At 40.9% G+C, this 27,920-nt stretch overlaps 1 protein-coding gene across 1 annotated transcript; it reads right to left on the minus strand.

Moving 5' to 3' along the window:
• Nucleotides 1-344: 344 nt before the first annotated feature.
• On the minus strand, nt 345-25,611 carry TSEN2 (tRNA splicing endonuclease subunit 2). The gene is made up of 7 exons (XM_074314088.1): nt 25,489-25,611; nt 20,329-20,530; nt 18,781-18,862; nt 13,046-13,082; nt 3,016-3,538; nt 2,014-2,139; nt 345-404 (listed from the first exon to the last, which is right to left on the minus strand). The coding sequence occupies exons 4-7, from the start codon at nt 13,078-13,080 to the stop codon at nt 345-347; spliced, it is 744 nt and encodes a 247-aa protein (XP_074170189.1). The 5' UTR covers nt 13,081-13,082; nt 18,781-18,862; nt 20,329-20,530; nt 25,489-25,611.
• Nucleotides 25,612-27,920: the final 2,309 nt, after the last annotated feature.

The following is a 27,920-nucleotide window of genomic DNA, read 5'->3' on the forward strand; positions in this document are numbered from 1 at the left end:
TCTGCTTCATCACTTCCTAGCTGTGTGACTGTGGGCAAAAGTTAATCTCTCCATGCTTTGGTCTCCTCATGTGCAAAATAAGGGTAAAAACAGACTCTGTCTTATAATTAAGACCCATAAATTGCTTAGAAGAGGACCTAGTACACACCGAGTGCTATGCATGTGTTTGCTGTAGCTATTATGAAGGGGTTAGTACTACCAACACCGTTATACAGATGAGGAAACAGACTCAGGTTTGGGAGATTTTATAAAAGTCTCCAGGGAGTAGGGGCACTGGACACTCCCAGGTCTGCTGCACGTCAGAGTTACAGAGAACTGTGGGACTACTTACTGTGCACCCAGCACTACAAGAGAGTCAAGGAAGCTGAAGTCAGTACCTCTCCCTTCCAGGCTTTACACTCAGCCTGAGGAGACAAAACAAGCATCTAACACACAACAGGCTGCCATTCAATAATGGCTAGAGGAAGGAAGTAAAGTTGAGTGTATTGTGCGATAAAGACATAGAGCCACAGTTGATGCATTTAACTTAGGAAAAACTCAACCATACGCAAGGGGAAAAAATGCAAACAGTGCAAGCGGACGGATGCCCTGGAATGAGACAGGAGATTTGAATCTCCTCCTGCTTCACTCCCGGGTCTGGACTCGATTTAAACGGAGAGCAGAATCTGGTGCTTGGAGACCCAGTGGAGCCATAGCACACACACCTTTAGCCTATGTGGCTCCACGCCCTCAAAAGGAGAAAAGTAGGACTAACTATTGAGGTGCCTCCTGCACTCAATAGCAGCATCCCACTGGCGATGGATGTAATCAGGCCTGACACAGCAATGAAGGTGGCCAAAGCTGAGGAAGGAAGGTCAGTGGTTTTAAGGGTTCATGACCATTCAAAAGAAATTAAAAGTTTTGTCCAATGTGTGGTACCTTTACCCACCCTCTCAAAGAAGTTGAGGAGTTAAATGAGGACAAAGACAAACACAGACCAAGGAAGAGTTAGAGAAACTGATACATCAGTTATAGAGATAAGTAAGAAAAATAAGGGTCAGCAAGTTGGAACCTTCATAGAATTGCCAGCAGCAAAACGCTAGAATAATTTAATTTCTAAGATCCCTCAATGGAATCACATACTGAGCATGACTGTACACATTTTATACACACACACACTGCTGTACAGCATTCACAACAAAACCATGTATACTGCAATTAAGGTATTTTTCTTCCAAGAACATTTTAACTAGATTTTCACTTGCTGCCTTATTCCTCAATCCAAGCCAACTATTGCATTTAGTATTCAACTGAAGAAACCGCAATTTATTCTAAAACTCAAACAATGCTATTTTGGCTATTTTGAGGCAGGATGTTAATCTCTAATGAGGATCTTTCTAGAGATTTACAGGAATGATTCAGACTTTTATGAGATTTTCACTTTTATAACTTAACCTCTGGTTGGTATTTGACTTGTATATATTACCTTTGGAATTTTTAAAGAGAAAATGTTTAAAAGGGCTAACTTCTAGAACTTCCAATTAAATTCTCTCAAACAAGCAAAAATGAAAAGGTATATTTTAATCCTGGTTTGTTTAGTGTTTTTGCTTTCAGACTGCTGTTACTCTAAAACAAGAAAGAATGAGCTATAATACTTGATGGCAAGAACTCTGTATTCCAACAGAGTGTTTGATAGAGGGGTTCCTGCCACAAAACACTGTTTTTCACAAAAACCTCAAAATCCGGGATCTAGTGTCACTTCTGCCCAAGTGACAGAAAGCACATAAAAAACGTGGCTCATAGGAGGCCTTCCACATATGGAAGTTGCCATTATTATCATTTGACCTTCACAACCCACTTAAGCTCTCTGAGCCCAGTTTCTTCATCTTCAATTTGAACAGGATTGGAAAACAGTCTGGAAGTTATTCAGATGTTAACACAGAGTAACCATATGATCCAGCAATTCCATTCCTAGGTATAAATACAAGAAAACTGAAAACATGTTCGTGCAAAAATATGTACATGAATGTTTACAGCAGTATTATTCATAATAGCTGAAAAGAGATCATACTGGAAACATACCTCTTCTAGGCTGAGTTGCAAATACTCAAAGATCCTATATGGATTTCTTCTGCATATTAGTTTCTTTTTTTGTGCCAACTGAAGAGAAATAAAATACATATAGAACAAATGGAAGCGCTACATGTTATATAGAGGAGATTGCATTTTAAAACGAACAATTTTCTTATAAATTTCCCAGATTCACATTTGTTGGATTCATGCTGTTAAAAAATAATTTTGTATTACTTATATGGACAAAGCAGTTTTAGTTTTTCTATTATTAACATTTTGATTTATTTCCTTTCTTTTTGCCCCCATGAATTTTTTCCCCATAGTTGTGATCATTTTGTTGGTTGATTTTATGGGCTTTTTTTTACCCAACTGTACCTCACAAGTGTGTGTCTGCGTTTTTAATGAGACTTCATACACCTCATTTGCAAAGCTAGATAATATTTCATCAAGTGGGTGCTTCCCATACTGACCATTAGGTTGATTCTCATTTTTAGCGATCACAGATAATTCTAGGGCAACTCTGACAGAGCGTCCCTTAATGAAGTGGCTGTTCATCTACTTCCCATTACTTCTCTTGTGATGGCCGACTTCCACACCTGAGGCCTGCCCCCACGGCTATACTCAAAACTCTTGCAGTCACCACTGCATTTCTTTTTCTCCCAAACAAGGCAGGGGTTATTGGACCTGCTTTAATTTGTACATTTTTTTAAAAAGTTAGTTATTCACAAACTTTAAGGTTCTAGTTGAAATAGCCCTCACAACCATGGAGCCACCAGGGCAGGGCCTAGTGCCTGCTGGTTCCCTCAGTGTCTGCAGGTTGGTGTCCTGACCACCTCTCACATACCCTGGGTGCGTAATATGGGCCTGCTACCAGTTCCAAGTAGGGGACATCCGGTTAGCCATACCTCCTATAGGCTAGAAAGAGAGGGCTTTGGAGGAAGGGACGTCTTTTCCTGTACTTACTTCCTCATTTGGGGCATCTTCCCTCTCGCTCACATCACACATAGCTTCTTCCACCAGAACGTACTCAGCATCAGGCCCTCTCTCCCTGGCACAGATGAGACCCACTTGTCGACTGCTGTCCTCAGGCTGAGCACCACACTGGGGGAGGAGAACATCCTGTTTGCTGCAATGCCCTTGGGGGAGAGGTGCCGCGACCTCTACCCCATGTTCATCCAGGTCATTTGCAGTTCGTGGGTCCTGCCCAGAGTCCTGCAGGAGGTCTGACTGCTTGCTGGGATCCTCCAAACCTTCTGACTTCCCCGAGTCCCCGTTCATCACAGAAAGATTCTCTCTATCCCCTGTGCCTTCCATCTTGGAAACCATTTCAGAGTTCAGTTCATCATGCACCTGAATCTCTATGTTCTTTTTTACACAAGGGTGCTCAAGTGGTTTTGTGTAATCCTCGAGGATTCTATGCACTGTATTCTCATCCTGCCCCTGTCTTCGCATGAGCTTTGTGGCCCACTCTACACTACGCTGATACCTGCAAAACAGAAATACTGTTAGTAACAACACTTGAATTTTGATATTTAAAAGACAACAGAGCATGTAAAGAAGATGGGAAGGTAATATGCCAAAATACTGGTTTATAGTGGTTGTCTCAATGGTGGGCTATAGTAAATAGTATAAATGTCTTTATACGCTTCTACAGATTCTAACTATTCTGAAATATGCATGTATTACTTTGTGTTTGTTTTTATTACAGAGCTTCATTTAACTTGCTTAATTTGAAAAAAAGTTGATCCTAGTTTAACAAAGTATGAACATTTTTATAATTTAAAACTGGTGGACCAAATGATTTAGGTAAATATAAAGAGAAAATGGCCATCCTTTTCAGGATTTATTCTGTATTATTTTCAATTTTAGATGTCATGTTTTCAGATATATATTCCATTCACAATATAAAGGGCCTTTGTTTAGTATTGGAAAACAAAAACGAGAATTTCAATAAATATTGTTCACACTAGTTCCTAATGTCTCCACTGCACATGGAAAGAAATTATTATGGTTATATACATACAGCCAAGCATCCTAATAGAAATGGCCCCATTTTCCGTAATAATTTTTAAAGTATATTTTAATGAGACAATACATGCTTAGTTTCTTAAACTTGAAGGCAAACCTTTGACAGAAATTGCCGTATATCAGAAGCGATGTGTGACATGGAGCCTTTCCACTATGATCAACAAATACAGTGTGCCGAGTGCCATCCAACAGAAAGGCAGGGATCTTCAATACAGGAAGCGGTACATCGAACCTTAGTAACAGTGTGTGACAAGTTTCAAATTGTTTGGTGTAGTCAGCCAGGTGTGAGCTATGGTTGAAAGGTGTGTTTTAAAGTGTGTTATAAATCATCCTCCATCATGACAATGCTCTGTGTCACACATCGCTGCTGGTACGGCAACTGCTGTCAAATAAAAACATTACGGTGTGTCCTCATCCACCTTATTCACTGGATCTGATACCGTGTGACTTCTGGCTCTTCCCTAAAGTCAAAATGAGGCAGCCAAGACAGTGCCACTAAAGATACTCATGAAAGAGGACTTCCAGAACTGCTTCAGAAAGTGGCAAGAATGACGGCAGAAGTGTGTTTGAAGCAAGGGGGAGTATTTTGAGAGGGATTAATGGCAATGTATTTTTTACTATAAAACATTTTTAAAAATTTAAACATTCATCGCATTGTTTGATTACAACTCGTATGCAAAAGAATTACTGAATTAAAGGTTCAACAGTTCTTTCTTTGAGCAGAAGAAGGTCTAGAACTGAGAGAGACAGAACACACACAGGTCACTGCTCTGGTCTTTGCAAAAGAGTGGTCCAGGTAGATGTAAGTACAAGCCCTCACTCCATCATGTTCTCATACTAGCTACAGACCCTGCTCTAAGGCTCAGTTCTTCCTCTGTGAACCAGGGATCAACTGTACCTCCCTCATGGATTTGTGGCAAGGATTAAAGGAGACAGGATGTGTAATGTGCTCGGGACATAGTAAGTGCTCAATAAACATTTGTTACTATATGATTGTGGGGTTTTTAAGGAGACTTGAAAAATAAAAACATTTTGATTCAATCTGCATCACATTAAAAAATGCAAATAACATTTTAATGAATGGAAATGTACACCTTATATAACTGTTCTTTGAGAGTATAATGAAGAGAAAGAAACATAGTCAATCAATAACTACACTGATCAAAACTCCAAATACATTTATCCCTAGGCTCAGAAAACTTTGTAGTCTGTAGGAAAATATTTATAAAGCAATGAACTAAATGACAGAGTAATGAGAATATTTTTGAGAGCAGTGTAAATCTCATTCACCTAGAATATCTCAATTAATTCTCATAACGACACCCATGAAGTCAGTGGCATTACTTCTAATTACGCTGATAAGACTGAGGTCTAGTGACATGCCCCAAGTCACATTGCTATGCAGTCTCCTGATGGCTATAGGATTTCTGTCTGTTAGGATTACTCCCACTCTTTTACTCAGTCAATAGGCATTTACTGAGCACCTATCAGCAGCAACTAATAATCAGAGGTGCTGGGGATATAAAGATAAAACCAAAAAAGACCTTGTCCTCAAAGAACGAAATCTAGTGAGCACTTCATTTCCCAAAAAACAGGACCTTAAAATACATTCCAAACATTATGTCAATCATTTTTCAATATTTAAGGCAAATTGATAAATAATAACAACGATAGCAGCGGTTCTCATTTAAGGCTCTATTGTATACCTCCATGGGTGATGGCTAAGAGTAGGCCCTCTAAAGCCAGCGTGCCAAGATAGAAATCTGCTTCATCACTTCCTAGCTGTGTGACTGTGGGCAAAAGTTAATCTCTCCATGCTTTGGTCTCCTCATGTGCAAAATAAGGGTAAAAACAGACTCTGTCTTATAATTAAGACCCATAAATTGCTTAGAAGAGGACCTAGTACACACCGAGTGCTATGCATGTGTTTGCTGTAGCTATTATGAAGGGGTTAGTACTACCAACACCGTTATACAGATGAGGAAACAGACTCAGGTTTGGGAGATTTTATAAAAGTCTCCAGGGAGTAGGGGCACTGGACACTCCCAGGTCTGCTGCACGTCAGAGTTACAGAGAACTGTGGGACTACTTACTGTGCACCCAGCACTACAAGAGAGTCAAGGAAGCTGAAGTCAGTACCTCTCCCTTCCAGGCTTTACACTCAGCCTGAGGAGACAAAACAAGCATCTAACACACAACAGGCTGCCATTCAATAATGGCTAGAGGAAGGAAGTAAAGTTGAGTGTATTGTGCGATAAAGACATAGAGCCACAGTTGATGCATTTAACTTAGGAAAAACTCAACCATACCAGTGCAAGCGGACGGATGCCCTGGAATGAGACAGGAGATTTGAATCTCCTCCTGCTTCACTCCCGGGTCTGGACTCGATTTAAACGGAGAGCAGAATCTGGTGCTTGGAGACCCAGTGGAGCCATAGCACACACACCTTTAGCCTATGTGGCTCCACGCCCTCAAAAGGAGAAAAGTAGGACTAACTATTGAGGTGCCTCCTGCACTCAATAGCAGCATCCCACTGGCGATGGATGTAATCAGGCCTGACACAGCAATGAAGGTGGCCAAAGCTGAGGAAGGAAGGTCAGTGGTTTTAAGGGTTCATGACCATTCAAAAGAAATTAAAAGTTTTGTCCAATGTGTGGTACCTTTACCCACCCTCTCAAAGAAGTTGAGGAGTTAAATGAGGACAAAGACAAACACAGACCAAGGAAGAGTTAGAGAAACTGATACATCAGTTATAGAGATAAGTAAGAAAAATAAGGGTCAGCAAGTTGGAACCTTCATAGAATTGCCAGCAGCAAAACGCTAGAATAATTTAATTTCTAAGATACCTCAATGGAATCACATACTGAGCATGACTGTACACATCTTATACACACACACATTGCTGTACAGCATTCACAACAAAACCACGTATACTGCAATTAAGGTATTTTTCTTCCAAGAACATTTTAACTAGATTTTCACTTGCTGCCTTATTCCTCAATCCAAGCCAACTATTGCATTTAGTATTCAACTGAAGAAACCGCAATTTATTCTAAAACTCAAACAATGCTATTTTGGCTATTTTGAGGCAGGATGTTAATCTCTAATGAGGATCTTTCTAGAGATTTACAGGAATGATTCAGACTTTTATGAGATTTTCACTTTTATAACTTAACCTCTGGTTGGTATTTGACTTGCTAACTTCTAGAACTTCCAATTAAATTCTCTCAAACAAGCAAAAATGAAAAGGTATATTTTAATCCTGGTTTGTTTAGTGTTTTTGCTTTCAGACTGCTGTTACTCTAAAACAAGAAAGAATGAGCTATAATACTTGATGGCAAGAACTCTGTATTCCAACAGAGTGTTTGATAGAGGGGTTCCTGCCACAAAACACTGTTTTTCACAAAAACCTCAAAATCCGGGATCTAGTGTCACTTCTGCCCAAGTGACAGAAAGCACATAAAAAACGTGGCTCATAGGAGGCCTTCCACATATGGAAGTTGCCATTATTATCATTTGACCTTCACAACCCACTTAAGCTCTCTGAACCCAGTTTCTTCATCTTCAATTTGAACAGGATTGGAAAACAGTCTGGAAGTTATTCAGATGTTAACACAGAGTGACCATATGATCCAGCAAATCCACTCCTAGGTATATATACTCAAGAGAAATGAAAACATAGTATGTCCACACAAAAACCTGTATATGAGTGTTCACAGCAGCATTATTCATACCAGTTAAAAGGGGGAAACAACCCAATATCCATCTTTGGATGAATGTATACACAAAACATGGCATCTCCATATAATGAAATATTAGTCAGGATGAAATTCTGATATGGATGAAACTTGAAAGAATTATCCTAAGTGAAAGACACAAAAATCTTTATAATGTATGATTTCATTTATATGAAAAATCTAGCACGGGCAAATTCATAGACGAAGAAAGCATATTAAGTTTACCAGTGATTAGAAGGAGAGGAGGATGGCAGGGGTAAAGGTATATATAATTTTGCTAGACATTGCTAAACTTCCCCCGTAATGGTTGTTATCACTTGTACTCCCACCAGCAATGCAAGAGGGTATTTCTCAGGTCCTTATCAATGGTCAAACTTTGGGATTTTTGCCAATCTGATTGCTGGAATGATATCTCATTACAGTTTTAATTTGTATTTTTTCTTACAATAAAATGTTTTAGAAAATCCTTTTTAATTATGTTTTGACCTGCTGGCCTTAGAGAAATACACTAAGATAAAAGATTTATAAACTAAAGAGGAGAGGGCCAGCAAGTGAGAACTATACACACTAGTATGTTTTAACAAATACATCGATGTCATGGCTATTGTTGTAAATTCTAGAAATAAAACTCATTTTGCATACAGGTGAGCAGGTACTTAGTTACCAGTACTTTCCACATGCACAGTACTCCGCTAGGCAATGCTTAACAACAGAAAAGCCTGAATAACACTTTTGATAATTCCAGAAATTAGCCAAAACACATTTTTACCAATTACAAGAACTCTTTCCCCTTGATTAGAATTATTCTAGTTAATATTTTGACTCCTCCTCTATATAACAGAATTTTACTATGTACTCTGAGGTGTAAGATCAAAAAGAAAAGAATAACTTTCCCAAAGAACTGAAAGATGCCCAAGTTTACCTTTCCATTTAGCAACCAGCTTAGGATCTGAGATTGTGAAGTTTGGACGGCTTCTAGACAGGATACCTTTGCCAAAATAACCCTTCCGGGAAGAGAGAAAAATAAGGTTAGTTCACCTTTAGTTATCAATTTCTTAGCTGAGGGCAATTAACTATTTGAGTTAATAAGAGATTCATTTCACTTTTTACAGCTTTACATTTTCCTCTGATTGCCTAACGATCACTAATGAGGATCTTAGCATTTTATCTCTTTGATTATTTCAAGAGTACTAGTAAGTGTTTAGTACACCTCGTTTGTCTCATAACTAATGATTTCAGTCTAGGTCTGATAAGCTGAAGGCAACAGGGCAGGCAGAGGCAGGGTTTTTTCTTCACATGTGGGTCAGGAACAGTGTGCCTAAAAGCAAGAGCCAAGTCTCCCAGGTACAAAAAGCTCTTGGATTCTTTTGTACCTAGAATGGAAGTATTTCTCTTCTTCCAGCTGATTCCAAAAACAACACAGACTTTTCCCCCCATTTCTTAAAATTATAAAATATTTAAGCCCACAGAAATTTGAGAGAGTAATAAAATGAACACCCTTTACCCTTCGCCTATTCTTAACAATCAGAATAAATGGCCTCTTGCTTAATGTTACATACTGCAAAAGTTGAGAGAAAATGCCCTTGGCCTAGACCCCAATCTCACCAGGGTCAATGCCACCCAGTGTATCCCACTTTGGGAAGGTGGCTACAACCTGTATGTTTTATATAAAATATCTAGAAAAGGCACCTTATGGAGACAGGAAGTAGGCTGGTGGGTGCCTTGGGCTGGGATTAAGTGCAATGGGCATGAGGGAACTTTTTGTGCTGATGGAAATGCTTTAAAACAGGATTGTGGCAGTGGTTGCACAACTCTAGGAATTTACTACAATCACTGAATTGTTCACTTACAATAGGTGAACTTTATGGTTGTAAATTATACCTCAATAAAGCTGTTTAAAAAATGCCCTCAGTGGTGAATTGGCTATGGGTGGGGGGAAGGAAAGCAAGCTACCAATCTCAAACCAAACCCATTACAGATGGAAAGCAGCAAAAACTAGAACTTGTTCTTATCTAAGGAGAGGTCCCCAACTAGGAGAGAGAGCAGATAAGGAGCCAGAGTACATGCTGAAGCCCCATTTGATTTGTCCATGAGCCAGAACAATATGTCACTCTGTGGTCCTCTGGGATGGAACAAGAGTAAGTGGGGAAGTTTTACTTTTTACCCATTAATTTAATTTCTGTAAATTGCTTGCTTTTTAAAAAATGAACACACATTGTTTTTATCATTGAAAGACAAGAGAAGTCAATGTACTGACCCTACTTCATCAATGAAATGTGGGTTCAGGATGGGTGTTATCCTCATGATATATGGCTTTGGAGCACCTGAGTCAAATTGTAGTGTTCCTACATGTGTCCAGGCAGCAAGGAAAGAGTATGTGTCACTTATGGCTTGTTTCTGGGGTTAGAAGAAGAAACGATAGCTGGCTCAGGGCTGCCAGGAGGTAGCATGCCATGGCCACTTGTACTTACTTTCCCGTACAGCTGCTCAATATCTTCTGCGTTCCTTACAATTACATTGTTGTTTATCATTTCAGCATGGAATATTTTGAAGTCTTTCTTAGGACCACAGTTTGGACCAAAAGGGATCGGAAATGGGGACTCATAATTCTCATACACTCTTCTTTTCCTCTTTGGGGCATGGAAAACTGCTTCTGCCATTTCTCAAGCATAACTGTTCTTTGAGAGCAGGGGCACCCATGTGGGGACAAGCGCTGTACCACATGTGGGTTCTGGAGGTGGCTCTCTGTGATTCTCAGCTAAGTCACTGAGCATCTCTATGTCTTTTGCTCCACAGCCAAATGCCAGAATCATGCCTTCATTCCTGTGTTATATAATGACCTCAGGTGTTCGTTTATGAAATCTCAAATGAGACTGTGGCTGCAAAAGTATGTAGAAGAAAGCCTCTGAGCAGGCCCGGTGATGAAAACAGCCAGATACACAAATGACATATGGCACATGAGTCACAGAGCAGGTCTCCTCTCATTGGCTGGTAATGCCTTCAAAAGCCAAGTCCTGCTGTGATTAACCCCAAATACTGCTGGAGAAACAGCAGGAAGAGAAAGGTAAAAAGTAAAAGTCAGAAAACATAAGGGGGAACGTGGCGGAAGAGAAAGGTGGCAGCTCTGATTAGAAACAGTAATGAGAGTGATGAAAAGCAGACCCATTCTAGGGCAGCGACAATACTGAGTGGTACCGTGTGAATATGCCTCAGCTTCTCATGTTTCTAAATCCTGAACACACACCCTCTTCCATTTCCATAGAACACCCTTCTCTACCATCTTATTGATTAATGCCCATTTATTACCGGAAGTTCACAGCAACTTGGTTTTGAGTCAATCTGGTTAGGTCCAAGTACTGGCCTTGAGCAAGCTACTTAACCTTCTCTGGTTCTGTTTCCCCACCTGTCAAAGACTGGTGAGGAAACAGAACCTGAGAAGGTTATAAAAGGACCTATCTCATAGGGATGATGCAAGGAATCATGAAGACAATCCATAAACATGTTATTAGCATAGTATCTAGCACATGGAACATACTCAAGAAATGCAGCATGTAAAACTTTATTATCGTTCTTATTATGTGTCAGTTCCTCTCAGACTTTGGAGCTGGACTGCCTAGTTTGAGCTCATGTTATCTTGGGCAAGATCTCTGCAGGTTCCCATATGTGGGATGGAAATGGCTACACCTACCTCAAAGCTTTCTTGAGAAGATGAACTTAGATACAGCTATACAGACAAGTAACTGGCACTGTTGGAGCAATCAGTACCCACTGGCGATAATGGTGGTGATGACGACGCTGGCTACCGTCAGAAGCTAAGATGAGGCATCCTCCCCTAGCACCTTTGGAGGGAGCAGAGCCCCACTGCACCTTGACTTTGGATTTCTAGCCTCCAGAACTGGGAGAATAAATTTCGGTTCTTTTAAGCCACCAAGTTTGCAGTATTTTGTTATGGCAGCACTAAGAAACTAATACAAAGATGAATAAAATTCTTGGAATGTTACATTGTGTAGCTTACAAAGGGATAACCTTCAGGTAGGTGCCAATCTCTCCCCTCCAGAACCTCACATATTAAAACTGGCTTGACGTTATGTCATCTTTATTGCCAGCCTGATCCGGATGCAGTTCTGAGGGGTGGGCTTCTGATCTATTTGTGTCTTAATTTTGGTTGCAGCAACCTGCCTATACTGCAGCCCCTCCTGGGATAGGGGATCTGCCAGGTTCTTAGCAGGCCCCTCTCACAGACTAGAACCCGACCCCTATCCTCAGCCTGTGGTTTTAGCCAAAGCAGCCATTGGCGTCTCCCTGGTGCCACTACCTCCGGGCCCGCCTCTGGCCATGAGGTTATTGGGCATGTAACCAAAATGGAGCTATCAGATCCTGCCAGTAGTGCTAGAAGCGAGATGAAAAATCATTGTGGGATTGAGTAGTTTTAGAAGGAAGAGTTGCAACTCAAGCAGCACCCCAGGGATGATGAGGATTTCGATGGATGAATATTTAGTCGACAAAATCCTACCAAGGGAGCACTAAGTGTGAGGGCTGCAGAGAGGAACAAGGCATAGTCCCTGTTCTCCAAGAACTGACAATCTACATCTAGGGGTCTGACAAACGGCACAGTGAGGGCACCAAAGCAGACCCCGAGGGGGCCGGAAGAATGACCCCAGCACAGCTGAGAGAAGGTGGTGAAGAGAAACTCCAAGAGTGGTAAGTAAGCTCTACGTGGGATGTGCAGGAATAGCCAGGCAGTGTGAGCGCTTGGGGGTCAGGGAGAAATGTTCTGGGAAATGGGAACAGTGCAGACAAGAACCCAGAGGGAGGAGTCACGACTCTATGAGTGGACGAGGAAGAGCTTCTGTGTAAGCCTCTTTCTCCGACCCTACAGGTGTAGAGTAAGGAAAGAGGTTAGAGCCATTTATGCCCACACAGCACAGGAGGCCGGTTCTAAATCTCAGCACCTTAGCACTTAAAGACTTATACATTACGTGTTAGTAGTTCATGTTTTGGAAGGAGTTCAACTGGCAAAGGATTTGGCTTAGGATTATTGTTAAAAATAAACTTAATTAGTGCATTTCAAATATGATTTGATCCACGTTAAATTCAGACAATTTTCAAGGACACACCTACTACAAAAAAAGGGGGTGAGTAGACTACCACATCAGAAAAGATTACCTAAAAATAGATCTGACTTAAACCACAAGTTTTGACCAGGGCCAAAGGTCACCATGACTTACCTCTTTGACGTGATGATAGGCATGTCTGTCTTCATATCTGTAACAACAAAGAAGTTCTATGAGTTCAGACATTTTCCTTAAGGGGAAAAAACACTGAAAAATCTAGAAAAGACAAAGAGAATTTCAAGGTTCACAAAATTACACACCTAGAAGGCTGACTAATCCTGTCCAACCAGCAACAGCACTCCCTGCACCCCCACACACCCTTGGGGGGCACAGCTGCCCAGTCAGTGCTTTTGCTGGGCTCCAGTGTGAGCGTGGACTCCTTATCTCAACACTCTGCGCAAGTGAAAACAAGAGGAAGCCTCTCTGCCACCTCGGAATGCGCATGCCCTCAGCTTTCAGATGAGAATACGGAGACCCTACAGTTATGTGCTTTATTCCCATTCCCCGTGCTCCCTAAGGCACCTTCAGCGAAAGCTGTGCCTATAGAAAGGGTTGTTAAAGTACATTTCATAGCGGTGTTAGTTTTAGGTGTGGATTTGGGAGTTCCCATCTCTACTTCTAGGTCTGGGCATTTGGCTGGAAGACTCTTTCCACTGAAAATGTTTATTGGGTCACCTAATGGTGTGGGTTTTAGTCCTGGTCCTCCCTGACTCTGCCTTTGGGCAAGTCATTTCTCCTTTCCTAAACTCAGCCTCTTCTCCAGTGCATTAAAGGCTTGAAATAGATGAGGTTCTGCTTTAAGACCCTATGAAAGTGAGTTCACAGACTTCTACCTCATTAGGAATTTGTCTTCTCAGTGTCATGGCCTCCCTCCCCTGGTAATTTAACAACAAACAGCAATTTAGCAAGTTTTACTGACAGCCTTCCATGTGCCAAGCACTAGAGATACAGAACAAGGCAAATCCCCTTTCCTGAGATGCTTACAGTCTAGTTGGGGAGAGAGAGCAGTATGACTGATTCTAACCCCACCTGATATATGTTCAAGAACAGTACTATAAAGGGACAGGTTAACTTTACCTGGAAGGGTTAGGCAAAAACACAAAGGAGGAGGAATAACTGAGCTGGGCTGTGAAGAATGAGTAAGAGTTCACTGGGTGGACGGGTGTGGGGGTGGGGGGAGGGATAGGAAGAGGAGAGCAGTGCACAAAGCCTGAGACACAACAAATGCTCGCTGCAGGCTCATGGAATGGCAAGCAGCCCCAGGTGGCCAGTGCCACAAGAGAGTGGGTAGAGGGGAGGGTGAAAGATGCGGCTGAAGCCAGTTTTTACAGAACCTCCTAAAGTGGACATTTGAGATTTACTTCTAGAGGACAGTCTACAAGCTTAATTTCGATTTCCTTGGCATTAATTCATTTCCTTCAAATTTCTATCATCATTTAAAACTTAGTTACTACATAGATCAGGAAAAAATTCTCAATTGTTAAGATTATTACACTATTTGAAAGATAACCACACAATTTGAAAACTTCCTCTTTATTTTGGCCAAACATTAGTACCTGCCAAAGCTGGGTGATGGGCATAGACAGGGTCATTATGCTATTTGCTCTGCCTTTTTTCTCTCTTTTTAAAATAGTTACTAGCAAAAAAATTTTAAATATTCAAAAGTAGAGAGAATAGTATAATAAATCCCCATGCTCCCATCGACCAGCTTTAACAATTAACCCATGGCCAATCTTGCTCCATCTGTTTTTCTGCCCACTCCCGACCCCCAGATTATTTTGAAACACATCCTTTATGTCATATCATTTCATCTCAAAATAGTTCAGTATGTGTTTCTATAAGCACTCTTTTTGAAAAACATAACCACAATACCATTATCACACTTAAAAATTAATACTAATTCCTTAGCATTATCCAAAATCTATGCATCGTCTCAAAGCTTTTTTCTTTTAAGGAAAGTCTGACTCAAAATCCGGCCCATACATTGCAATTGATTGATGTATCTTAAGTTGATTCTAATATATAGGTTTCCCTGCCATGACTTTTTTCTCTGGAATTCATTTGTTGACGAAATGGGTCTTCTGTTCTTGTACCACTTCCCCCAGTGTGGCTTCAGATTGCATCCCTTCAGATGCTATTAAGACAGCGCTACTCAAAGGCGGTCACAGGCCTGCTGATTCAAGAAGAGATGAAGGGCTTGTGCCAACCTTTAAATAACTATCTTACTCAGCCCACTGCTTAGTTCTGCTCACCTTGTTTTCACAGCCAGATTTTCATGGAGAAGGAGGCTGTAGGTAAATAGCTAAATAGCTGAAGCTAAATGGAATGGGATCCATTTCCATTCTGGTGCAAAGGTCTTATCTTGCTTCACTCCAGTACTTTGAGCAGCACTGGCTTAACAAGTTCCCCTGTCCTGTGTCTTCTGTGAGTTGGTGGAATTAGAGGTTTGATCAGATTCAGGCTCAATTTTTTGGCAAGCCTACTTCAAAGGTGATGTCGCATGTTTCTATTAGAAGACACAAAATGTTCTGTTGGCTCTTTCTATGTCATCAGCACCATTGTTGATCAATGCCCAGATCTAATAATTCATTAGAGGTTGTAAAATGGTGATATTCTAATCCTGTTATTCCTTCTTTATTAGCAGGACTCTGCTATAAAGAGAAATCCCTCACCATTTGGTTACCCTGAGAACCAGTGCAGATTTACTGGCTTTCAAAACGATGCATTCTCCATAGGTGAATAATGAATTTCTCCTGGCACGTATCAGTAAGAACTAAAGGATTTAAACATTTTTGGAGTATTATTATGAATGGATTTTAAAATAAATTATAGCATTATTCTTAACAATGCCCAAATGTTTCCATGGCCAGTGGAAGCCTCTTTTGAAACCAGCCTAGTAGTTTTTGACCGCTTCCTTGCTTCCCGGTACAAGACGTTTCGTGTGGAAAATCCTGGCTGCTCTCAACCACTCCAACATATCACTCATTTCCTTTACTGTCCCAGCATAACGGTAACAACACTATCACCCAGGAAATAATTGCTGAAAACAATGTCAAGATTATTTTGTAGCTCTTTCTAGATGGCAAGTTGATTGCCCCAATTCTTCAGGTCTCCCATTTGCCAAATCCTTTGACTCCGGGCCAATGGAATATTAGCAAACATGGTGCAATCAGAGGCCTGAAAAGCATTGGCACATTGGGGCTTGCTCTTGACCTTTCACCATAACCATGAGAACATGCCTAGGCTCGCCTGCTGGAGGATGATACACATGGTGCCTCCTGCCCCCACTTGCAGCTGAGGCCATCCTAGACCAGCTGACCAACAGATAACCAGCTACTAGTGAGTCCAGCTAGACCCATTACTGGACTTGATCCATTAGAGCAGCCAGCTGATCCATAATTAAGCAGAGGGATGAGCACATCCAGTCAAGATCAGCAGACCTACCCAGCAAACCTATGGACTTGTGAGGAATTTGGTGGCTGTTGAAAGCCACTGAAATTTGGGCTGGTTTGTTAAACAACATTGTGGAAAGAGATAACTGGCACAGAGTCTATTTATCCCATTAGGACTGAATAGTCAAATTACCATGTTTTCAAGTCACTCAAAATTGATTCCCTTTTGTGGCTATGAGTAGCCTTGTGGTATTTCTTTTCATATTTTTGCCATTATATGTTTAAGATAAATCCCTAGATGTGGAATTGCAGGGTTAAAAGTAAATGCATATACTGGGGCCCTGCATATTCATAGGCAAAACAATGAAGCTGGACCCTTACTTTATACCATATAAAAAAATTAACTCAAATTGGATCAAAGACCTAAATTTAATGGCTGAAACTATTATTAACAAAACTCTTAGAACAGTTTTACCACCAAATTGGTATACAAGTTCCATTTTTTATTTTTAAGAACTGCTTTTTAAAATTTAACTGTTTTGTAATCACGTAATACATTTACAAGGATCCAAAGTCAAATCTATAAAATCTCACCTCTCTCAGCATCGTGTTCCAACCCTTTCCCATAATTAAAATTATCCTTAGTTCAAAAATATGTTTATATTCCCCCCCCCCCTTGAGATAAGCCGTAGCACACTATGCAGGCTTTCCTTTACCTTGCTTTCTTCACATAATAATACACCCCAGGGATCCCTCGTTCCTATCTCAGCTCCATAGTGTACCATTATATAAATGCACTATAGTTTATTCAACTGGTCCCCTCCTTATGGACATTTGAGTTGGTTCCAGCCTTTTAATATTAGAAATAATGTTGCAGTAAATAGCCTTGTGGTATTTCTTTTCATATTTTTGCCACTGTATCTTTAAGATAAATCCCTAGAAATGGAATTGCGGGGTTAAAAGTAAATGCGTATACTGGGGCCCTGCATATCCATAGGCAAAACAATGAAGCTGGACCCTTACTTTATATCATATACAAAAATTAACTCAAGTTGAACCAAAGACCTAAATTTAAGAGCTAAAACTATTAAAACTCTTAGAAGAAAACACAGGGAAAATCTGCTAGAACTTAGATTTGGCAATGGTTTCCTAAATATGATACCAAAACAACATGCAACAAAAGAAAAAATAGATAAAGTGGACTTATAAAATTAAAAACTTACCATTTCACATTCATTAGGATGGCTATCACCAAAAACAAAAACAGAAAATAACCGATGTGGGTAAGGATGTAGAGAAATTAGAACCCCTGTGCAATGCTGGTGGGAATGTAAAATAGTGCAGGCGTTTTGAAAAACATTTTGGCAGCTCCTCAAAAATTAAAATAGAACTATCATATGATCCAGCAAATCCACTCCTAGGTATATATACTCAAGAGAAATGAAAACATAGTATGTCCACACAAAAACCTGTATATGAGTGTTCACAGCAGCATTATTCATACCAGTTAAAAGGGGGAAACAACCCAATATCCATCTTTGGATGAATGTATACACAAAACATGGCATCTCCATATAATGAAATATTAGTCAGGATGAAATTCTGATATGGATGAAACTTGAAAGAATTATCCTAAGTGAAAGACACAAAAATCTTTATAATGTATGATTTCATTTATATGAAAAATCTAGCACGGGCAAATTCATAGACGAAGAAAGCATATTAAGTTTACCAGTGATTAGAAGGAGAGGAGGATGGCAGGGGTAAAGGTATATATAATTTTGCTAGACATTGCTAAACTTCCCCCGTAATGGTTGTTATCACTTGTACTCCCACCAGCAATGCAAGAGGGTATTTCTCAGGTCCTTACCAATGGTCAAATTTTGGGATTTTTGCCAATCTGATTGCTGGAATGATATCTCATTACAGTTTTAATTTGTATTTTTTCTTACAATAAAATGTTTTAGAAAATCCTTTTTAATTATGTTTTAACCTGCTGGTATTGGTTATGTAATTACCGCGAGAAGGCCTTAGAGAAATACACTAAGATAAAAGATTTATAAACTAAAGAGGAGAGGGCCAGCAAGTGAGAACTATACACACTAGTATGTTTTAACAAATACATCGATGTCATGGCTATTGTTGTAAATTCTAGAAATAAAACTCATTTTGCATACAGGTGAGCAGGTACTTAGTTACCAGTACTTTCCACATGCACAGTACTCCGCTAGGCAATGCTTAACAACAGAAAAGCCTGAATAACACTTTTGATAATTCCAGAAATTAGCCAAAACACATTTTTACCAATTACAAGAACTCTTTCCCCTTGATTAGAATTATTCTAGTTAATATTTTGACTCCTCCTCTATATAACAGAATTTTACTATGTACTCTGAGGTGTAAGATCAAAAAGAAAAGAATAACTTTCCCAAAGAACTGAAAGATGCCCAAGTTTACCTTTCCATTTAGCAACCAGCTTAGGATCTGAGATTGTGAAGTTTGGACGGCTTCTAGACAGGATACCTTTGCCAAAATAACCCTTCCGGGAAGACAGAAAAATAAGGTTAGTTCACCTTTAGTTATCAATTTCTTGGCTGAGGGCAATTAACTATTTGAGTTAATAAGAGATTCATTTCACTTTTTACAGCTTTACATTTTCCTCTGATTGCCTAACGATCACTAATGAGGATCTTAGCATTTTATCTCTTTGATTATTTCAAGAGTACTAGTAAGTGTTTAGTACACCTCGTTTGTCTCATAACTAATGATTTCAGTCTAGGTCTGATAAGTCGAAGGCAACAGGGCAGGCAGAGGCAGGTTTTTTCTTCACATGTGGGTCAGGAACAGTGTGCCTAAAAGCAAGAGCCAAGTCTCCCAGGTACAAAAAGCTCTTGGATTCTTTTGTACCTAGAATGGAAGTATTTCTTTTCTTCCAGCTGATTCCAAAAACAACACAGACTTTTCCCCCCATTTCTTAAAATTATAAAATATTTAAGCCCACAGAAATTTGAGAGAGTAATAAAATGAACACCCTTTACCCTTCGCCTAGACTTAACAATCAGAATAAATGGCCTCTTGCTTAATGTTACATACTGCAAAAGTGGAGAGAAAATGCCCTTGGCCTAGACCCCAATCTCACCAGGGTCAATGCCACCCAGTGTATCCCACTTTGGGAAGGTGGCTACAACCTGTATGTTTTATATAAAATATCTAGAAAAGGCACCTTATGGAGACAGGAAGTAGGCTGGTGGGTGCCTTGGGCTGGGATTAAGTGCAATGGGCATGAGGGAACTTTTTGTGCTGATGGAAATGCTTTAAAACAGGATTGTGGCAGTGGTTGCACAACTCTAGGAATTTACTACAATCACTGAATTGTTCACTTACAATAGGTGAACTTTATGGTTGTAAATTATACCTCAATAAAGCTATTTAAAAAATGCCCTCAGTGGTGAATTGGCCATGGGTGGGGGGAAGGAAAGCAAGCTACCAATCTCAAACCAAACCTATTACAGATGGAAAGCAGCAAAAACTAGAACTTGTTCTTATCTAAGGAGAGGTCCCCAACTAGGAGAGAGAGCAGACAAGGAGCCAGAGTACATGCTGAAGCCCCATTTGATTTGTCCATGAGCCAGAACAATATGCCACTCTGTGGTCCTCTGGGATGGAACAGGAGTAAGTGGGGAAGTTTTACTTTTTACCCATTAATTTAATTTCTGTAAACTGCGTGCTTTTTAAAAAATGAACACACATTGTTTTTATCATTGAAAGACAAGAAAAGTCAATGTACTGACCCTACTTCATCAATGAAATGTGGGTTCAGGATGGGTGTTATCCTCATGACATATGGCTTTGGAGCACCTGAGTCAAATTGTAGTGTTCCTACATGTGTCCAGGCAGCAAGGAAAGAGTATGTGTCACTTATGGCTTGTTTCTGGGGTTAGAAGAAGAAACGATAGCTGGCTCAGGGCTGCCAGGAGGTAGCATGCCATGGCCACTTGTACTTACTTTCCTCTACAGCTGCTCAATATCTTCTGCGTTCCTTACAATTACATTGTTGTTTATCATTTCAGCATGGAATATTTTGAAGTCTTTCTTAGGACCACAGTTTGGACCAAAAGGGATCGGAAATGGGGACTCATAATTCTCATACACTCTTCTTTTCCTCTTTGGGGCATGGAAAACTGCTTCTGCCATTTCTCAAGCATAACTGTTCTTTGAAGAGTATAATGAAGAGAAAGAAACATAGTCAATCAATAACTACACTGATCAAAACTCCAAATACATTTATCCCTAGGCTCAGAAAACTTTGTAGTCTGTAGGAAAATATTTACAAAGCAATGAACTAAATGACAGAGTAATGAGAATATTTTTGAGAGCAGTGTAAATCTCATTCACCTAGAATATCTCAATTAATTCTCATAACGACACCCATGAAGTCAGTGGCATTACTTCTAATTACGCTGATAAGACTGAGGTCTAGTGACGTGCCCCAAGTCACATTGCTATGCAGTCTCCTGATGGCTATAGGATTTCTGTCTGTTAGGATTACTCCCACTCTTTTACTCAGTCAATAGGCATTTACTGAGCACCTATCAGCAGCAACTAATAATCAGAGGTGCTGGGGATATAAAGATAAAACCAAAAAAGACCTTGTCCTCAAAGAACGAAATCTAGTGAGCACTTCATTTCCCAAAAAACAGGACCTTAAAATACATTCCAAACATTATGTCAATCATTTTTCAATATTTAAGGCAAATTGATAAATAATAACAACGATAGCAGCGGTTCTCATTTAAGGCTCTATTGTATACCTCCATGGGTGATGGCTAAGAGTAGGCCCTCTAAAGCCAGCGTGCCAAGATAGAAATCTGCTTCATCACTTCCTAGCTGTGTGACTGTGGGCAAAAGTTAATCTCTCCATGCTTTGGTCTCCTCATGTGCAAAATAAGGGTAAAAACAGACTCTGTCTTATAATTAAGACCCATAAATTGCTTAGAAGAGGACCTAGTACACACCGAGTGCTATGCATGTGTTTGCTGTAGCTATTATGAAGGGGTTAGTACTACCAACACCGTTATACAGATGAGGAAACAGATTCAGGTTTGGGAGATTTTATAAAAGTCTCCAGGGAGTAGGGGCACTGGACACTCCCAGGTCTGCTGCACGTCAGAGTTACAGAGAACTGTGGGACTACTTACTGTGCACCCAGCACTACAAGAGAGTCAAGGAAGCTGAAGTCAGTACCTCTCCCTTCCAGGCTTTACACTCAGCCTGAGGAGACAAAACAAGCATCTAACACACAACAGGCTGCCATTCAATAATGGCTAGAGGAAGGAAGTAAAGTTGAGTGTATTGTGCGATAAAGACATAGAGCCACAGTTGATGCATTTAACTTAGGAAAAACTCAACCATACGCAAGGGGAAAAAATGCAAACAGTGCAAGCGGACGGATGCCCTGGAATGAGACAGGAGATTTGAATCTCCTCCTGCTTCACTCCCGGGTCTGGACTCGATTTAAACGGAGAGCAGAACCTGGTGCTTGGAGACCCAGTGGAGCCATAGCACACACACCTTTAGCCTATGTGGCTCCACGCCCTCAAAAGGAGAAAAGTAGGACTAACTATTGAGGTGCCTCCTGCACTCAATAGCAGCATCCCACTGGCGATGGATGTAATCAGGCCTGACACAGCAATGAAGGTGGCCAAAGCTGAGGAAGGAAGGTCAGTGGTTTTAAGGGTTCATGACCATTCAAAAGAAATTAAAAGTTTTGTCCAATGCGTGGTACCTTTACCCACCCTCTCAAAGAAGTTGAGGAGTTAAATGAGGACAAAGACAAACACAGACAAAGGAAGAGTTAGAGAAACTGATACATCAGTTATAGAGATAAGTAAGAAAAATAAGGGTCAGCAAGTTGGAACCTTCATAGAATTGCCAGCAGCAAAACGCTAGAATAATTTAATTTCTAAGATCCCTCAATGGAATCACATACTGAGCATGACTGTACACATTTTATACACACACACACTGCTGTACAGCATTCACAACAAAACCATGTATACTGCAATTAAGGTATTTTTCTTCCAAGAACATTTTAACTAGATTTTCACTTGCTGCCTTATTCCTCAATCCAAGCCAACTATTGTATTTAGTATTCAACTGAAGAAACCGCAATTTATTCTAAAACTCAAACAATGCTATTTTGGCTATTTTGAGGCAGGATGTTAATCTCTAATGAGGATCTTTCTAGAGATTTACAGGAATGATTCAGACTTTTATGAGATTTTCACTTTTATAACTTAACCTCTGGTTGGTATTTGACTTGTATATATTACCTTTGGAATTTTTAAAGAGAAAATGTTTAAAAGGGCTAACTTCTAGAACTTCCAATTAAATTCTCTCAAACAAGCAAAAATGAAAAGGTATATTTTAATCCTGGTTTGTTTAGTGTTTTTGCTTTCAGACTGCTGTTACTCTAAAACAAGAAAGAATGAGCTATAATACTTGATGGCAAGAACTCTGTATTCCAACAGAGTGTTTGATAGAGGTTCCTGCCACAAAACACTGTTTTTCACAAAAACCTCAAAATCCGGGATCTAGTGTCACTTCTGCCCAAGTGACAGAAAGCACATAAAAAACGTGGCTCATAGGAGGCCTTCCACATATGGAAGTTGCCATTATTATCATTTGACCTTCACAACCCACTTAAGCTCTCTGAACCCAGTTTCTTCATCTTCAATTTGAACAGGATTGGAAAACAGTCTGGAAGTTATTCAGATGTTAACACAGAGTAACCATATGATCCAGCAATTCCATTCCTAGGTATAAATACAAGAAAACTGAAAACATGTTCGTGCAAAAATATGTACATGAATGTTTACAGCAGTATTATTCATAATAGCTGAAAAGAGGAAACAACCCAAATTTCCATCAACAGATGAATGGATCAACAAAATGTGGTATATCCATTTAATAGATTATCAGCAATAATAATAAAAATGAAGTACTGATACATGCGACAATGTGCATGCATCTTAAAAGCATTATGTTAATTGAAAGATGCCAGTCACAAAAGACCACATATTGTAGACCATTAATATGAAATGTCCAAAATAGGCAAATCCATAGAGACACAAAATAGGTTAGTGACTTCTAGGTGCTGGGGGAAGGGAGAAATGGGGAGTGACTGAATAGGTATGGCGTTTATTTTCAGGGTGATAAAAATGTTTAAAATTAGACTGCAGTGATGGTGATGGTTGCATAACTCTGTGACTATACTAAAATCACTCACTTGTACATTTTACAAGGGTGAATTTTATGGTATGTGAATGATCTCTCAATAAAGCTGTATCTAAAAGATTTAATACAACAAACCAGATGATCTCTAGTTTCATAGTTTTGTGGAAGAGTTGTCTTGTGCTGAACTTAGAAGGCAAAGCAGGGGAGAAAGGACTGAATTCACTACTGTCCAAAACTGCCACAGGCATTTAAGAAATATTTCTTTAGTGCCATGATAGGAGAACAGCATGATGCCAGATGTGGAATGCAAGATTAGAAGAGGGTAACCATCATGGGTAGGTACAGCATTCGAAGTAGGTACTGACTGTGGTGTATGCTACACAGGTGGTACTATCCTCATTTCACAGACAAGGAAACGGAGGCTTAGAGAGGGCAGGTCATTTGCCCAAAGTCCCATGGTGAGGGAAGGTAAGAGGTTAGTAAGGTAGGGAGAGAAGGCATGGTAAGAAAACAGGCCTAAAAGACCTGTATGTCTGAAGCACAGAGATATATAACGAGGAAGGACTACATCCATTGTCAGGGGGTTTGGGATGTGAAGGCTGGTTTAGACTTAAGAGCCAGTGCAGGTTATGACAACTGAAAAGAGATCAAGAAAATTAACCAGGGGTGGCTCATAAGAATGGCTCTCAAGCTTGGCTGTCCTTAGAATCACCTGGGTAAATTTTAAAACTCCTACTGTCCAGGCCTTACCTGCATTTACATCAGAAATTCTGGGGTGGGACCCAGATGATTTCAACATGTAACCAAAGTTGCCAACCACTGGTGAGAGGATGGCCTATTCATACACACTTAATCCCAATAAGCCTGAGGTAAGGACGTTGCTATTCCCATTGTACAGATGAGGAAAAGGACTCGGGGGGGCTGAGGGTTATGCACCTGTAAGAGGTGGTTCCTTTTCCTTTCCCAAACTTGGGCACACCTGACTCCAGACAACAGCAGTGATCATTAAGTAATTTACTTTTCTATGGAAACCAGGGCTTGCTCTTTATTCTTCCCTTGAGCAGATAACACCTTTTAGGCGCTCAGTTGTTTATTCCAAACAAAACAAAGCAAAACAAAGAGCGGGGAAGGTAAGCTACATTTAGTTTTCCAGGTCCCTGGGTCAGCCTTGCCAAACAAGCCTGGTTAATACCTACCATCTTGCAAGTTCACCTTCTCCCAATTAAAAAATGTTTGAAACTCCAACTGCTTACGTCCTGGGTTAGGGGAGGCGGGGATAAAAGGGACAAGGCAAACAGTCCTCCCTCGGGGGATCTTTCAAGTTAGAACCCGAGACTAAGACAAACAAACGATAAATCTTTGAAGGGTGTTGTGAGGATTAAAAGGGTAATTGTGTGAAGGTGCCCAGTACTGGGCCTACTACCACGGGGAAGTGTTAGCCAGACGGTGGCTGCAACTGCAATAAATGATGGCACACAAGCCAAAAAGCGTTAAGGGCTCAACAAATCCGTAACTGTCTGAACTTATCCCCTTGCTGGTTTCCTTGAGGGCCCTCCACCCCCCAGCAACCCCACTAGCGGCTGAGGTCTTCCCGCGTCAAGGCGGTGTTGGATGGACCTCGACGTCCCCAGCCCTGGACATGGCGACAATGTTTCCAGAAAGAAGGAAGAAAGAGAAGTACGAAGGACTACAGATGCACGGAGAAGGGGAAGAGGGGTTAATTCCGGCAGAACTAGGAAGCCGAGCTCCTCGTCCGGCTGTGCAACCCGGAGAAAGTCTCTAGGCCCTTTTCACTGTCGCCAAGGAGGGCTTCCAGAGAAGGCTACGTCTCCTCCTGGGACTGACAGAACCTCGCCCCTGCCCCGCGTGCTGGGGCCACAGCGCCCAACACCGGGATACGCCGCCCGCTCCTAAGTCCAAGACTCTTACCTCCTTCGGCTCCACGCACTCGCCGTTACCCTGACAACGCCGGCCAGGGGGGCGGACCCCGCTGCCGTCAAGCAGTGCGGCCGCAAAGCCGGACGTAATGCGCAGCCGCAGAGCCCGAGGGACCGTCCGCCGCCGAGTCTTTACTGAGCGCGCCTGCGTACAGCTCTCCTCTCCGTGTGTCTCGACTTTCGAGTATAAAGCAGAGGTAGCATGTCCTCTTTCCTGTGCTCCCGGGTATTATACGGAGTCCCCCTGCACAGTTGCTGTTTTCATTTAATCCTCACAACAATCCCTCACCACCCATTTTACAGATGAGGTTCGAAGTTATTCGTCCAATATCACGTAGCTAGGAGTCGAGATTTAACCCAGAGTCCTCGCCCCTGGGGAGATGGGTCTCTTGAGCGACCAGTCTATTACACGACCCCGACCCTGAGGAAATGAGGCTGCTGAAGTCAGCCCTGACGCTGGTTTCAGCTTACTCAATGCATACGTATAAGCTGAGCATGCAGGGCACAAGGAAGCACCCCTTCGCACACACCTGATCAAAAACCACTGTGCACTGGCTGCCCTGTGCAGTAAAAAGAATAGACCAGGAGTCAGCTCTGCATTTGTGATCTCACTGGAAGTGTGATCTTGAGTGAGTGACAATCTTTCTGAGCCTCAGTTCCCTCTACTCAGAAATGGGTCGCCAGGATTAGGAAGGATGAGCAAAAGTGTGTTGGGAAGTGTAAAAGTTTCTCCCTACTTGGTTATTTTAAAGGCGGCCTGGTAGGAAGTCCAATACTATATACCTGCCCAAATATGAATTCCAGGGTCCTCAGGGCGCATACCACACATGCTAGGCAGTTGGGGAAGGTGGGTAACGGAAGGGTGGGGCTAGGTGTGATGGGCTTTGAAATCTGGACCTTTCCCAATTTTCTCTTGTCTCCAAGCTTTGGAGCTCGCTGTTGCCCCTGCCCGGAACATTCTTCCCTACTCTCTTTGCAGCAGTAATTCCTGGTCACCATTTAGGTCTCAGTCAGATATCTCTTCCTCCAGGAGGTTTCCTTTTGCTTCCCTAGACCACCTTGGATGAATTTCCTCTGTGTCCCCTGTTTCCTGGTCCTCCTTAACTGGTCTATGAACTCTTGGTAGAAAGAGCTCAAGACACGATGGGCCTTAAATGGCTTAGCTGAAGAGTTCAGACTTTAGATAAACCAAAATCAGAATAGTTTTCTGTTAGTGTTGCGAAAAAGGGAGAACTTCAGCAGGATTCATAGGAGAGTGGTATCAGAATGAACTGGGCAGGAAACAGAGTTGGGCGAGATATAATATTGTACCAGAACGTGCCAGTTTAGGAAATACTGGTTTTAGAATTAGAGTTTTAACAAAGAAAGGGAACTCAGAGGTTATCCATTACAACTTCATATTTTAACTGATAAGAAAAAAGGTTCAGAGGCACTGTGAGTTGTCATAGGTAGCTGAGCAGTCTGAGGGGGATGCTGAGACTAGAGCCAGTCTCCTGAACCTCCTCCTGCTCCACAGCCAGGGGCTTGGGATTCCCCCATAATGGAATCTTAGGTAGCTGTCATCTGGAGCCTTGTCCCCACAGAGGGTCCCCACAGAGTGGAAGTTACTGAATAAAATATTCTTCCCTCAAGACTTTCTCCTGAATGTGTATTTTAAACCTTTTGTTATGGTCACTTTCAAACATACATAAAATAGAATTATCTAATAAATCATCACTTCCACATCTTCAGCCTTTAGTATCTTATTTCTTTTACACACTCCATATACACACTTTTATCCCACTCCTGGAGTATTTTAAAGTGACCCCAGACATCATATAATTTCACTCAGAATATTTCAGTATGTACCTCTAATTTTTAAATTTTATTATATATATATATATATATATATATTTGATTCTCATTATTCCAGTAATTCTATAGTGTCACTGGGAACAGTGAATTAGTGAATACTGAACCATTGCTCCCAGGGGAAATACAGGGTTAGGTTACTGCCAGTCTCTGGACACAACATTTTCATCCACCAATCAATATATAAGCTTGTTTTATGTGTGTTTCTGTTTAAAGACACTTTATTTAACGTCTACTATTGATTCACTAACATTGAACTCATGGCCAATAGCACTATAACTCACATCTGAACGAAGCTCATCTAACACATGTATTTATTTTCTCCGTAAGACGCATCACAGCCTTTTTGGCGAAGGAACCCTACACAGCACTTCAGCACTCTGCTTGGGGTCCATTTTAAACAGCAAAATCACCAACAGAAAGTGCAAACATGAGAAAAATATAGCACTAAAGAGACTGAAAAAAAGCACACTTGTTTAGGGTATGAGAGCTGAAAACAAGAAAGTATATGCCTGTTGACTCCAGCTGAGAGCGTGCATATTGGAAGATACAAATTTTTCTCCGCTGTATGCA

This window comes from Rhinolophus sinicus, linkage group LG10 (assembly GCF_036562045.2).
Source record: "Rhinolophus sinicus isolate RSC01 linkage group LG10, ASM3656204v1, whole genome shotgun sequence".
NCBI classification, from domain to species: domain Eukaryota; kingdom Metazoa; phylum Chordata; class Mammalia; order Chiroptera; family Rhinolophidae; genus Rhinolophus; species Rhinolophus sinicus.